This window comes from Octopus bimaculoides, chromosome 13 (assembly GCF_046866305.1).
Source record: "Octopus bimaculoides isolate indiv1 chromosome 13, ASM4686630v1, whole genome shotgun sequence".
In the NCBI taxonomy this organism is placed as follows: domain Eukaryota; kingdom Metazoa; phylum Mollusca; class Cephalopoda; order Octopoda; family Octopodidae; genus Octopus; species Octopus bimaculoides.
Window position 1 is genome coordinate 46,819,543 of NC_142940.1, and position 15,000 is coordinate 46,834,542.

The 15,000-nt window shown below is 36.4% G+C and overlaps 1 protein-coding gene across 1 annotated transcript in view; it reads left to right on the forward strand.

Moving 5' to 3' along the window:
* LOC106869702 (uncharacterized) overlaps positions 1–15,000 on the forward strand; it is an 878,940-nt gene that overhangs the window by 742,559 nt on the left and 121,381 nt on the right. Inside the window, exon 6 of the mRNA XM_052972461.2 lies at positions 11,466–11,660. Within this exon, the coding sequence (XP_052828421.1) occupies positions 11,466–11,660 (195 nt within the window). The remainder of the gene's footprint in view (positions 1–11,465; positions 11,661–15,000) is intronic.

Consider the following 15,000-nt stretch of genomic DNA (forward strand, 5'->3'; position numbering starts at 1 on the left):
CATGTATAGTGGACAATCAGGTCTCTGGATGTGGCTCAGTGGTTTTGCTTTGCATTTCAAATAGTGTGACAGACTTCTAAGGTTGTGATTAGCTGAGAAATTCTGGTTCAGTTACGCTGGACATATTCTCTACCCACGTAGGTTAATACATTAAATACAAGTAATGTTAACTTAATAGTCATTACAAACTGTAGGTGAAATATGACTACCACCAACAACGTAACAAACTTAACCATAGTCAAATTTTTGGCCGATACAGCAACCATAGTCAAAACTACTGCTAGAAAAACAAATAATAAAACTAAGAGAGCGTATATATTCGTAAGTATTCCAATCACCCTATTCAGTTTTCTTCACGACTTTTGTAGCTGGTAAGTATTGAATATTTTCTACTCCATTTTCAAACAGAAACCTTCGACCGATACGCACCCCCACAACAATATTAGCGTGTAGTGGCGTTTCTGAGAATTCATTGTACATGAGGGTATAGGTCCTCTACTCTAGCTTTATAAAAGAGATAGGAAATGCGAAATAGACTAGTTTATTCCAGCGCTCAACTAAGATGCATCCTGAAGTAAGCAAGATATTTTTTTTTAATTTAAGCGGCAAAACTGAGTTTAAATGTGGCCGAGGTCAAATTTGACTTTTATCCTTTCGAAGATGATGAAATAAGTAGCAGCTGAGCACTAGAGTCAAATTCTTTTCTACTCGAGGCACAAAGCCTGAAAATTTGAGGAAGATGGCCAGTCGATTACATCGACCCCAGTATGCAACTGGTACTTAATTTATCGACCTCGAAAGGATGAAAGGCAAAGTCGGCCTCGGCGGAATTTGAACTCAGAACGTAAACAAATACGAAATACCGCATTTCGCCAGCTTGCCGTCTGCACTAGAGTCAAATTAAGACACTAAACCCGTTCGTCTAAATTTGGGTCTTAAACCAGAATCTCAAAAGCATCATTAAACATAGTAAGTCAGTGACTTGGCAGGTTCTTTAGCACGTCGGACAAAATGCTTAACAGAATTTCTTCGATTCTTATGTTCCAAGTTCTAATGACACCGAGGTCCACTTTGCCTTTCTTCCTTTCAGAACGGATAAATAAATACCAGCTGAATACTGGGGTTGATATAATCCACTTTCCATCCCCTTCAGCCGGAATTTGAAACCGTCATTATTCATTCTAAAAGTAGTAGCTTCTGAATAAATATTAGTTTTCTGACCGTCAATAAAACTCTTTGGTAAAATACGGTATTAGACTTCTTTCTTTTCTCTTTCTTTTTTTCTTTTTGGCTACTTTGATGTTTTCAGTTAAATGTTTTTTTTGTATTTATAATGAAACCGTTTAAAATTGAGTGAATTGTCTCTTCTCCGTGTCTCTTCCAATCTGCTATTCTGTTTCTTTTAGATTTGTTTCTATCCTCTCGGCTGCTACAGCGGCTTTTGTTGTTGTTGTTGTTGCTGTTAATTTTCCTGATGCATATGGATGAGTGGTGTTAGTATACACAGTTTATTCTTAACAAGGAAAAAATCTTTATGCGTGATAGACTATAGTTACACTCGAGACATAATCTTGTTTGGACATAATCACACATGTGTGCACAGCAATGGCTTCTCAATGAAAGGAGCCGCAGCTAGGTATGTTGGTGGTGGGAAGACGGGAAGTAGTAGCAAAAGCAACAGCAGCAGCTAATTTCCCATGACATAGAGTAATCTTCCATCTATTTATCAGTAGCACTGATGTTGGCATATAACAGCTATCCATTACAACCTACCAACAGTTTTTTTTTTTTAGTCCAGCATAAGGTTATCCACATCCTGAGCCTGTTTTTAGATAAACTGGTTTTGCATGTCTAGAGATTAAGTTATTTTTTTATTGGAAAGAGTTGTCCTTGTTTGAAATAAATCTCTGACCTTCCATTCAAATTAAAACACGTACCACGGTTGGGTCTTACGCATGCTTTTACTGATGATTTGGTTGTTATTATGCTGTGAGATTTAAGGCGGCGAGCTGGCAGAAACGTTAGCACGCCGGGCGAAATGCTTAGCGGTATATCGTCTGCCTTTACGTTCTGAGTTCAAATTCCGCCGAGGTCGACTTTGCCTTTCAGGGTCGATAAATTAAGTACCACTTACGCACTGCGATGGATGTAATTGACTTAATGCTTTTTGTCTGTCCTTGTTTGTCCCCTCTATGTTTAGCCCCTTGTGGGCAATAAAGAAATAAGTAACGTTAGCACGCCGGACGATAATTCTTTGCGGTGCTTCATCTGTCTTTATGTTCTGAGTTCAAATTGTGCCGAGGTCGATTTTGCCTTTCATCCTTTCGTGATCGATAAATTAAGTACTAGCTGCATACTGGTGCTCGATCTAATCGACTGGCCCCTTCCCCAAAATTTCGGACCTTGTACCTAGAGTAGAAAAAATTGTTTTGAGACGTTTGCTCTGTATATTTATATATATATATATACAGCCATACATATGCCCAGTATCTACTTAATTCATCGACCCCGAAAGGGTGGAAGGCAAAGTTGACTTCGGCGGAATTTGAACTCAGAACGTAAGGACGGACGAAGTAATTTGCCCAGCGTGCTAACGATTCTGCCAGCTCACCACGTTAATAATAATAATAATAATAATAATAATAATAATAATAATTATTATTATTATTATTATTATTATTATTATTATCGAGTGATAGTGTAGTGTACAGGCTCTCTTGATGGCACTTGATTGGTGTTGTGTTTGTATAGCCCCCAACGCGGCTCCGACTGAGCAGAGTGTTCCATTAGTTGGCAATGCCTGGCGAAATTAATCTACTCACTTTCGCAAGACTATAAGTTGATAGAAGTTTGGCTACTGTTTCTAACACGTTAGATGGCAACATAGACATAATCATGTTGGATCCTCTTTGTGAGGAAGAAAAATAAGCTCGTACTATCACCGATACAACCAACAGAAACCTGAAGGATTTGAACCAGTGATCTGTTTGATGGTTATCCGCTGCATCTCTGCCTACTCCCATAAATTCATTATATATTCATTGACATAAAACCAGCCAAGATAAATACTGAAAATATGCAAGTTAACTTGCAGCAAACTTACCAACAGCATCCATTGCATAGCAGCAGCTGAAATAATCCGTATGAAGATTGATGTGTATTTTCATATATACTTTGCGTATAATATGGATTTGTATATGTGTGCATGCGTGGGTGTGTATTAAATAATAGAAATATATGTCTGCATATGCATGTATGTTTGTGCGGTTTATATGCGAGTGTTCATATATATGGATGTACATACATATACATGTGTGTGTGTGTGGGTGTGTGTGTGTGTGGGGTATGTATTTATATAAATACATTTTACATATATATATATATATATGTGTGTGTGTTTATACATATATGTGTGTATATATATGTATATATATAGATGTGTGTATATATATATATATATATATATATATATTTATATATATATATATATACATATATATATATATATATATATATATATATATATATATATATATATATATATACATATATATATGTTTATACATATATGTGTGTATATATATGTGTATATATATATATATATATATATATATATATACGCATAGACACAGACAAGCGCGCGTATTTGGTGTATATATCTGTGTGTGTGGTGTACTGTTAAAGAAAGCGATGTTACTAAAGCTTTAAATTGATGGTGCATTGCGCAAGCAGTGCTGCATTATCAAACAGGTCGACCATGTTGGTTGCAGTTCATGATGATGATGATGACGACGACGATGATGTTGATGGATGATGATGATGATTTATGCCTGACTGTGCTAATCTGCAATTTAGTTTTATATAATTCGGACGGACTTTAAAACTATACAATCGTTGCTTCTAGTGCAATAAATATATTTAGATTTAAATTCTAAATTGCAACATATTTGTGGTCACTTGAGATTCCTACTCTGGCTCTGAGAAAGATAATTTTATAACCCGCTCTCTTTCAACTTCTCTGTCCCTCTCTGTCTCTTTCTCTTGGCTTTGTTTTGTCACATCTCTCTTCTTGTCTGATTATATATATATATATATATATATATATATATATATATATATATATATATATATATACATATACATACACATATACATATATTACTCACAAGTAATAAACTTGATACATTAAATATAATGAAGTTGAGTGCTATATAATTCGACAGGAAGATGAAACTTCACAAAGGGTGTAGCCATTTCACACATACACACACACACACACACACACACACACACACACACACACACACACACACACACTATATATATATATATATATATATATATATATATATATATATATATATATATATATATATATATATATATATATATATATATAGGTGCATGTGTGTGTGTATTTGTGTGTGAAAAGGCTACACCCTGTGTGAAGTTTCATTTACCAGTTGAATTATATAGCACTCAACTTCATTATATTTAATGTATCAAGTTTATTAGTTGTGAGTAAAATATGTATATGTGTATGTATATATATATATATATATATATATATATATATATATATATATATATATATATATATATATATATATGAACGTACTGCATATATATTTACAAGTATGTGCATTTATATATATAATGATTCAATCACCGGTAGTTCTGTTATAAGTGCTAATAAAAAGTAAAGTGGAAGGCCCCCATACTCTCATGTAAACACTATAATATTTATTTAATAGAAACATCAAAATGTGCTGTATTCATATCAGTATTTCACAATATATTCCATCTACGGCGAAATAGGATAGCAATGCTTGCGGCACCGGTCGAAAACTTTTAAACTATAAATTTTCACTTTCCTTAGTAAACTCGAAAATTAATGTCAACTGGTAATTCCTACATATTAGTAAGATAAAGTAGATCGAATTTATTTTTGAAATACTCTTAAGGTATGATGCGGCCAGGTCAAATATGGAGTCTATTCCGAATGTATTCGTCGGTGTATTATCCAACAGTCGTTTTAATCTTTGTTGAACTATGTTGTCGTGGCGTTAGTTAATGTCGAGATGATCCATTTCGCTGATAACTCTATTAAGTCCTTATTCAAGCAAGTTAAAATACACAGGCTTGAAGTTACCGTTAACATTCGTAAATATCTATTAACAAAGCATACATCGTCAAGATCAAACGATGAAATTACACATAATCCAGGTATTGCTACACATTTACTTAGAGTCTCAGGCAGGCTAATTATTATTTAGAGTATTCTATTTTCGAACCCTAGGATCCAGAAGGCCGGTTAGCTTGTTTATAAGTGAATAGATCACTCTGTGTTATTTAACGGAATGCTGCTTCCAGGGTTCTAAGCCAGCAAATTATTAGAAGGGACAAATCGATTAAATCAAACCTAATACGTGATAGTACTTTATTTTATCAATTTCGAGGGATCGAAAGACAGTTTTACCACGGTGGGATTTGAAGTCAGAACGTAGACAGGTGGAAGAATTACCGCTAAGCATTTTGTCCGTTTCGCTAACAATTCTGTTACTTGACCGCCTCACCATAAGATATAAACTCGACTGTGTGGGTTACGAATGTCCATGGGTGCACCTAAAACGTTCCGCTCCGGAGTACAAGTCTGGGCGGAAAGTCGCCTTACCTCTGAATGCACAACCTAGGGTTGTTTTTATGGAAGACCAGCAGTCGCCCAAGCATACCAGCCTCTCCTCTCCACGCCACCGATGTTATATCCAAGGCAAAGGCAAAGGCCGATACAGCTTGGCACCAGTGACGTTGCAACTCATTTTTACAGTTGAGTGAACTGGAGCAACGTGAAATAAAGTGTCTTGCTCAACAACAGAACACGCAGCCCGGTGGTCAGGGAATCGAATTCACAACCTCGACTCTCTAACAACTGAGCCACAGCCTTCTCCATAAGATATAAAGTTGTTCGATTAGTGAGTGAGTTGGAACAGTTTTTCGAGAGTCGGGTAGAATAATTTGCAGTATTCCTTGTCACTGGACGTCGTGGGTCCAAAACCAACTGCGATCGGTTGTACCTGTTTAAGGTTTAGGTGTGTTGAATAAAAGAAAATGTAGCAATCTGAGGAAATAAATGCTCTGTAGTATTTGTTCTAGATCATTTTCGTTCTGCTTGGGTGGTGGACTTAGCTTGTTTTTCGATCTAACAGCACAACTTCCCATCTTGAGTGCCATTAGCGGAAACGATTGGGTATGTGGTTTGAGGTTACCTTCCCTTGAGCAATACCTCCCTTCTCGACTAAAACGAAATTTTTATAAATTGTTGATTCAAATTAAATGTTGTTTCAGTCGACAAAATTATGAGTCTCTAATACAATTATCATTGACTAAAATAGAACCATATCATCTCGCATTTATTGATCTCAGTGATAAAAGCCATCTTGATATATTCATTCAGCATTTATTTTGGTTCTAAAGGGAAAGTGATATCATTTATATCCTTCAAAATGATTCAGAGTGGTGGACAGTTGGTATCCAGTTGAACTGAAGCTTGTATAATAGATACTTCTGGATGTTATCCATTTGTGTGAGTGTGATGGTATGCTTTTATTTAAAACTTGGCACAACGCTCGCTTCAACTAATATGGTCTTGTCAAACAGCATTGACAAGACCATATCGGTTGAATCGCTCGATACAAAGTTTTAAATAAAAGAATGTATTATGTATTAAGCTTAAAAGCAGTCCACTTCGATTGAACCAAATTTGACGAAAATATTCAACGCGTACGACTGTGAGTGTGTGTATGTGTGTCTGCATGTCCGTGCGTGTGTGTTTGCGCGTGAGCGTGGGGATTTAGATATACAAACTAGAGAGTAAGAAAAACCAATAGACACAGCGTTGCAACATTAAATTTTCAATTTCAAGCGAGCTCTTGTTTTCTCTCTCCTCTCAATCTATTTCTTCCTATATACATGTCTCCCCCTAGTGTTCGCAATTATTACAAGGCAGATAATTCTTTCTTCATTATATTTGGTGGGATTGGAAACTTGAATTTGCAATTAATTGATAATAAGAAAAAAAATATTAAAATTTTTCTTATTTATTACGAATTTCCCACAATTTCTAGTCGCTGGTCATCAAGTATTATAATAGACTACGTTTCTAGCATAGCTCAGTAGTTTGTCAATTGTATGAGCTTGCCAAAAATCACTGCTACTTTCAGAATTTGGTGTGCAGTGCTCGATAGTACGTAGTTTTCCATCTTGCTTGTTGTTGCTGTTCTTGTTGCTGGTGCTGGTAATAGTGCGTTAATATCCACTACGACCAGTGGGTCAATTCTCACATATCTGCGCTGGTTGAGTAACCATATGAATAAAAGCATTCTAGCCATAACTATCCTTGTCTTTTCCATTGTGCAGTGATCTGAGGACGATCACTGCACATTCTTTTGAGGAGGGGCCAGTCGATTAGATTGACTCCCGTACGCAACTGGTACTTCATTTATCGACTCCGAAAGAATGGAAGGCAAAGACAACTTCGGCGGAATTTGAACTCAGAACGTAAAGTTGTCGGTCAGTGTATAACGGGATAAAGCAGCGAGCTGGCAGATTCGTTAGCACGCCGAGTGAAATACTTAGCGGTATTTCGTCTGTGTTCACGTTCTGAGTTCAAATTCCGCCGAGGCCGACTTTGCCTTTCAATCGTTCGGGGTCGATAAATTAAGTACCAGTTGCGTACTGGAGTCAATCTAATCGACTGGCCCCCTCCTCAAAAATTTCGGGTCTTGTGCCTAGAGTAGAAAAGAATATTAAAAGGCGGCGAGCTGGCAGAATCGTTAGCACACCGGGCGAAATGCTTAGTGGTATTTCGTTTGTCTTTACGTTCTGAGTTCAAATTCCCCTGAAGTCAACTTTGTCTTTCATTCTTTCGGAGTCGATAAATTAAGTACCAGTTGCGTACTTGAGTTAATCTTATCGACTGGCACCCTCCCCCAAAATTTCGGGCCTTGTGCCTAGAGTCGAAAAATGTATAATGGGATATATTATGACAATGTGTCCTTTAATTTTTATACCGTATGTTCTAAGGTGAGTAAAAGTTGCCTGATAATTTTTGCAGGTCAAGCTTTGTTATTATTTCATCAATCAGTTGTCAGTCAGTTTAGTACCTTCTGTGACAACTACTGTAAAAATATTTGCCTAAGTTGGTTTTTGACATTGGCACGTATCGCTAAGTAGACAACGTAATCTTCTTCATAGTTGCCAACAACTATTTTAGGAAAGACAGCGTGGGGTCAAAAGTCAACCCCAGTTGTTGTAGATTATCGATCGTCACAAATTGCTTGATGACGTGGGTATATTAGGTAGCCGAAGAAGTTGGTAACCTCTTTTTGATATGTTGACAAAATAGATTATATTGGGTTGTTCGGAAAGTTCGTGCCGATTTTTGAAGGAAAGAAAAAGGTCAATAAATACTTGCCATTACATTTTTAATCAATCAAATATGAACCATTTTGTTGCACAATACGTCTCCATCTCTCCTTTAACTTGAAAATACTCTCTTCCCAGAATTGAGGTGGTTTCATGGCAAATAAGTCGAAAGGTAAGCTACTATAAATCGGCACGCACTTTCCAGACAACCTAATGTTTTCGACTATGGTTTGGGACATTTGTTGTTAAAATAAGATTTCATCAAAACAAAAATTCTCAACAAAATTCTCTTAAATATCAAAAACTGTAACATTGAAGATACAATGAAATAGGCGATTTTTTTTTTTCGGTAAGAAAATCTGTGTGTGTGTGTGTGTGGTTGTGTGTATGTGAGTGTGTGTGTGAGTGTTTGTGTGAGTCTGCGTCTGTGTTTGTGTGTGTGTGGTTGTGTGTATGTGAGTGTGTGTGTGAGTGTGCAAGCGTGCAAGTGTGTGTGTATGAGCGTGTGTATGCGTGTGTATGCGTGTGTGTGTATGTCTTGGTAAGTGAGCTGGTTCTAGCTCTTGAACATTATTATATGTGTTTCATACAGTTCGTCGTATGCGCAAGGTATATATAGTATTTTTGTTGACACCTTTAGATTGATACAGTTGAAGCGCACGCGTCTTATAAATGCACACACAGACGCATGTATATATTGATAAAATATATATACGTATTTATGTATTGATATGTATATATGTGTATATATATATGTGTGTTTGTGTGAGTGTGTATGCATATATATATATATATATATATATATATATATATATATATATATATATATATATATATATACGTATGTATATATGTATGTACAGTTGAATATATGTATGAATGGACGTGTGTATATGTGTGTGTGTGTGTGTGTGTGTGTGTGTGTGTGTGTGTGTGTGTGTGTGTGTGTGTGTGTGTGTGTGTGTGTGTGTGTGCGATTGGTTCATTGAAGACTGCACTCGATGATGATCACCTCACTGCAATACCTGAGGCTTTTGTATTCCATCATAACAGTTACAACTTTATTTCTCTTATCACGTGATGGTAAAAGATATTGTAGAAGTCATACTCACTGAGTTATGTTACTTTGCGTCAGTTACATAACCTGAAACTAAACTATTTGGTAATGTCACTTTAACGCTATATATATATATATATATATATATATATATATATATATATATATATATCGGAAGGGGTGTATGTATGTGACCCGTCAGTCATCTCAGTAATGGACTCCTTTCCTTACTAAATGTACGAGATAATCAAATAAATGAATAAATAAAAAATATTAAATTTGAATTGTCTTAAACGTGGCGGGAGCAGAATTATTTGAAGTAACAGGGTGTCGAATAACAGAACACTAAAATACAACTTTTTGTTTCGTAATGCTACATCAATAACAGTCATTGCAAATTCCCTAACCATCTACATTTGCTTGCGTATTTAGCTGTAAGTATCTGCAAATTACCATCATTGACGCGCAAAGCTGTCATTGGTTCCTAGAATATAACGCTATGTGATACTATAAATCTTTATAATCGGTGAGTGCTTTGTTAGCATGCGGTGTGGTACTGGAATGTTCTCGGCAGTATACCTTGGATACAGATTATGACTTTAATGTTAATTTGCTCTCACATTACCTCAAGACGAAATGTTAAGCAGGCATAGCTGCATCGTTGCAATGTATTGTTATGCCAAACATAAGTGATCTTTTGGCATATTATTAACTCAGTCATTGGATTGCGGTCATGCTGGGGCCCCGTCTTGAGGAGTTTAGTCAAACAAACCGACTCTAGTTTTTTTATTCTTTAAATCTGGAACATATTATATCGCTGTCTTTTGCTGAAACTCTAGTTTATGGGGATGAAAACAAACCCACATCGGTTGTAAGCGGCAGAGATACAAATTCAAGCTCAAAGACATACACAAACGTACATACACACATTCACTCCACCCACATATATATGTATGTATATAATATATATATATATGTTTCTATGTGTGAGTGTCTGTGCGTGTTTGTGACTTTTTGTGTGTGTGATTCAGTGTGTGTATGCGTGTATGTAAGTCTGTGTAAGTGTGTTTGTGTAATGTGTGTGTGTGTGTGTGTGAGAGAGAGAGAGAGAGAGAGAGAGAGAGAGAGAGAGTTAAAGAGAAGCCACTATAAGTGCTACTGGTAACCCAGTGCATCTAACCTAGTAAGAATTGTCATGGTCGACCGCTGGCAACCAAACCAGCAATCCTACAAGTCCTGCTTGGTAAGGAGTGTAATTTTCGTTGGACAACTTGCAGATGGAAAAATAGCAACAGCGGTAGTAACGGCACAACAGTAACAGCACTAACAGGAGTGACATTACTGATCATCCTTTCTACAATAGCCACTAGGCCTGAAATCTTGTGGAGGAGGGGGCTAGTCGATTAAGTCGAACCCAGTGTTTCACTGGTACTTATTTTTATAGACGCCAAAGGGATGAAAGGCAAAGTCGACCACAGACGGACGGAATGCCGCCTAGCATTTCGCTCGGCGTGCTAGCGATTCTGCCAGCTCGTTGCCTTAATCGAATTACTAATAACAACGGCGTCAAAAAACAAAAAAAAAAGTAATCGCAATAATAACGAGACCAGGAACAACGTTAATAGCAACATAGCAACGGCATCAACACCACCACAATCACCACTACCATCACCACAACAATAACAATAACAACAAGAATGATATATTAATTGCTAAGCTTAAAACAACCCTATAAACACGAAAAGTATGAGTGAATGAAATTACACCTATACATTACATTTTGACGGTCTATTTTAAGTGAGATGACTTCAAAAGAGGAAATGCACATTATAGAACCAGGGGCGATCTCCAGAGGTTTGATATAAGAATAGCTAGGTGATATTCTCGTAGCGTAAACCCTACACTATTCACAAATTTTCAACAAATAATCAGCCTTATCTTATGGTAATTTATTTTGTTTCACAATTGTATTTTGAATCTTTAGGCTTACAGGTTGAAACTGTATGGAAGACGCCATGTCTGGATGTTAAACGGAGGCTACACACCAGAGTGGTGGAGAGCAAAAAACGATACGAACTGCTCAGAAGATCAACTAACTGAGGCGCTCCAGGGGTACTTTACAGTAGCTAGCATAAACGCCCTGTCAGGCAGTATGGGGATGCGATCTATAGGCGGACTGGTGAGTGTTGCTTTACTCTGTTTTCCAATTTTACTTATTGTTTTTGTACATCAGTACAGTCATTTACAATGCCGTACATATTCATCCAGCAGAAATTCAGTTGCCATTATCATGTGTAATTTGTTTTTTTTTTATTGAAGAATTCTATTGTTGTTGCATTGCTGATTTTGATCCTGTTAAGCCCTAATCATCCCTGGTGTATGATACGAATGATAGGATCTAGCCATTATTGGCTCGGGAGCCAGATCAAAATTAATAGCACCACTTGGAATAGTCATTTACTTCATATTTTCGGGCATCATAGACAACTCAAGGTGGGAGTTGTTTGCCGAGATATATCTGGGAGTCAGTGGGTTTCCTGGTATTTCTTGGGGGAATTTGTTCACGTGCCATTTAAATGTTGCTTTTCCTTGTTTACTTATTCCTAATTTTTTCTAATGCCTTGATTTCATTTTCAATATCATGGAATGAGCCAGAACCAGTTGAAGTAAAAATGCCGAGTTGTTATGTTATGTTGTAAACTCAGTTTTTAAAAGGAACGTCCTATGACTCTGGTGCGAAACTTGATACCGGCATGGTTTGGATGGCGTTACTGGAATATTCTGAAAGACGTGTGTGTGTGTGTGTGTGATCGATCTCTGGTGTGCATTTTTGCGATCGATTTGTAGTTGTTTCAACGTGCAGTATCGTATAAGTGAGTGTCAATTCTTGATCATATCTCTAAATCATTTACACCATATATGTTATAAATATTGGTTTATTACTAAAACACAAATAATTTTATTTTCTAAAAAAGCTGGTATATTCGAAAAACTTTTACATATTATCGACAATTTCGGAATTATTCATTGAGAGTTACAATCAATATTGCAACTAAAATGCTAAGACTATCAGTTGTAATATATTTTGTCTGCAATCTTCGGGGAAATATCGAAAGAGTTTAGCATCAAATGTACCAATAAACTGGGGAAATGAGCATGTATGCTGTTTATACATATCTAAGGGGTCAAACATAAGACGGCTATGAAGCCTTGTTTCTATGTTAGAAATAAACTACATAATAAATATATATTTGTATTTAGTTTTATATTCCCATAATTCATAAATTACGCAACAATAATATATGTACCTATTATATGCTGAGGACTTTTCTTAAACGATTACATCTGTAAAATATGTTTTCATTTTCCTTCTACACTTGGAAATGAATTTAAAGTAATTGGAGGGTGGTTTACGTACTTTTATAGACTCCTATTGAATAAAAGGCGAAGTCGACCACGGCAGAATTTAAATTCAGAAGCTATAGCTCATCATGGTGAAGGTTTCCTCCCCTGCAGGTCCGAAACTCCCCGCATGAACGGCAGTGATCTGGCCTGGGATGGTCGTTATGTCAAAACAGATCTCATACACAGTGCGCGCAAAAACAGACATAAGTGGACGAAGGAAGAGTACGATACTCTTATCGCATGTCATGAAAGAGCAAAACTGGAAAGAAGTCTCGGAGTAGGCCGACGTGCCTTGAAATTTTGGATGGAAAAGGACATGTGTCCAATGTCAGAAAATAAACTAATGAACCAAGTGAGAGTGATTAGGAGGAAGGATTACTTACCTAGAGTAGAAATATCTCGGATTAGTGAGAATATGAGAGTATGAGAGACCCTGCGGATGGGATACAAAGGATGGTCGGAGTTGAAAACAGAGAGGTAGGAGTCGAAAGCAAGGAGAAGAGTAGACAGGAGGACCAGATGAAGAGAGTTCCAATCATTGTTGGGTCCCTGGGGACAGTATCAGAAAACATCAAGAGGAATATGAAGGAAACCAGAATAGAGTACTCAATAGAGCTGTTACAAAACGTTTATCTACTTAGCCTGGTCAGAATCATCGGCAAAGTATAAAAAATTTGAAAAGAACACATAGCATGGTATCGTAGTATGCAGGTAGCAAGATCGCTACGCACGCAAGACACCAGGATGTCCAACAAAACTGAGTTAAAATAATAACAATAATAATAATAATCCCTAAAGTCAGAAGGCCTGAGATTTTGAAGTTATAGAAAATCAATTACACCGAATCAATTCCTACAGTGGTATCTTATTTTATGAAGCCCGAAAGCATGAAAAAACAAAAGTGACTTCAGCCGACTTGAGAGAAAACGTAAAGAGCCGGTAGAAATGCTGCTAAGCATTTTGTTCGATGTACTAAACACTGTGCACGACTTTGAAATACTTGAAAAATTTCTCTAGAATTTCAAAAACAATAAATATCCATTTCAAAAACATTACATTTCCTTTACTTTACATTGTTTTATTGTTACGTAATATTTTATTTTTATCATTATGCAATAAAAAGATAAAAGGAATTATATTGTAATTTTTTTCATAGAGAAATTCACACTTAAAATATCGTCTCGGAGCAATTTTTTATTTGCTTGCTTGAACTTGCGATTATCTTTTCGCCATTAATCTCAACTTACTCCTTGTCCACACTTATCTTTTTTCCTTTACAAATATCATTTATATCACTTCCTATACCTGTCTTGCTGTCTTTCCTTCTCTTGGGGGTGCATCGTCTTAACCGCTCTCTCTGGTATTTCTTCGCACACTATTAAAGCAACACATTTCTCTGCTTCCGTTTTAAGATATCTTCTCTTCTAGCATCCGATTTTCATCTTTCTTTGTCTGCTTCTTTCATCACAACGCGTCTGTTGACTCTGTTACTTTGTACAATTCATATCGTCGTCCATCTCTCATTCTCACCTATGTTCTGCTTCTTCCTCGCTTAACCAATATTTATACCAACCCATAGTACTCCAATATTTGTTTCTCTTCTTAATATCTTCCACTGTAATCTCTCTGACTCAAGAAAATCATCAAATTTTATACTTAACCGAACCCACCACTCATCAGAAATTCAGAAATTACGCTGAATTCTACAACACAACAATCAGCTCCAAATGGATTTTCTGCAGCATCATGCTTCTAATATAAATACTTCTCATTCTAATCTGCCTGCCTCTCCCCTATCTCTTTCATTCTGATTATTTCTTTCTCACTCTCCACACATACACACATCACACACACACACACACATACACACACACACACACACACACATACATACACAAACGCACGCATGCACACACATACACACGCGCACATGTATAAAGTAAGCTAAAATGACTGACGTCTAATGGCTTATGGTATGAACATGGACAATAAACGCGAATAAAGTTTTATTAAATACCATATATAGAAGATAAATTTGTGAGTGATTGAAATTATTTTCTCTCCGAGAGATAAATAAACAAGTACCTAGTGGCAATTCTGATCAATTTCAAAAG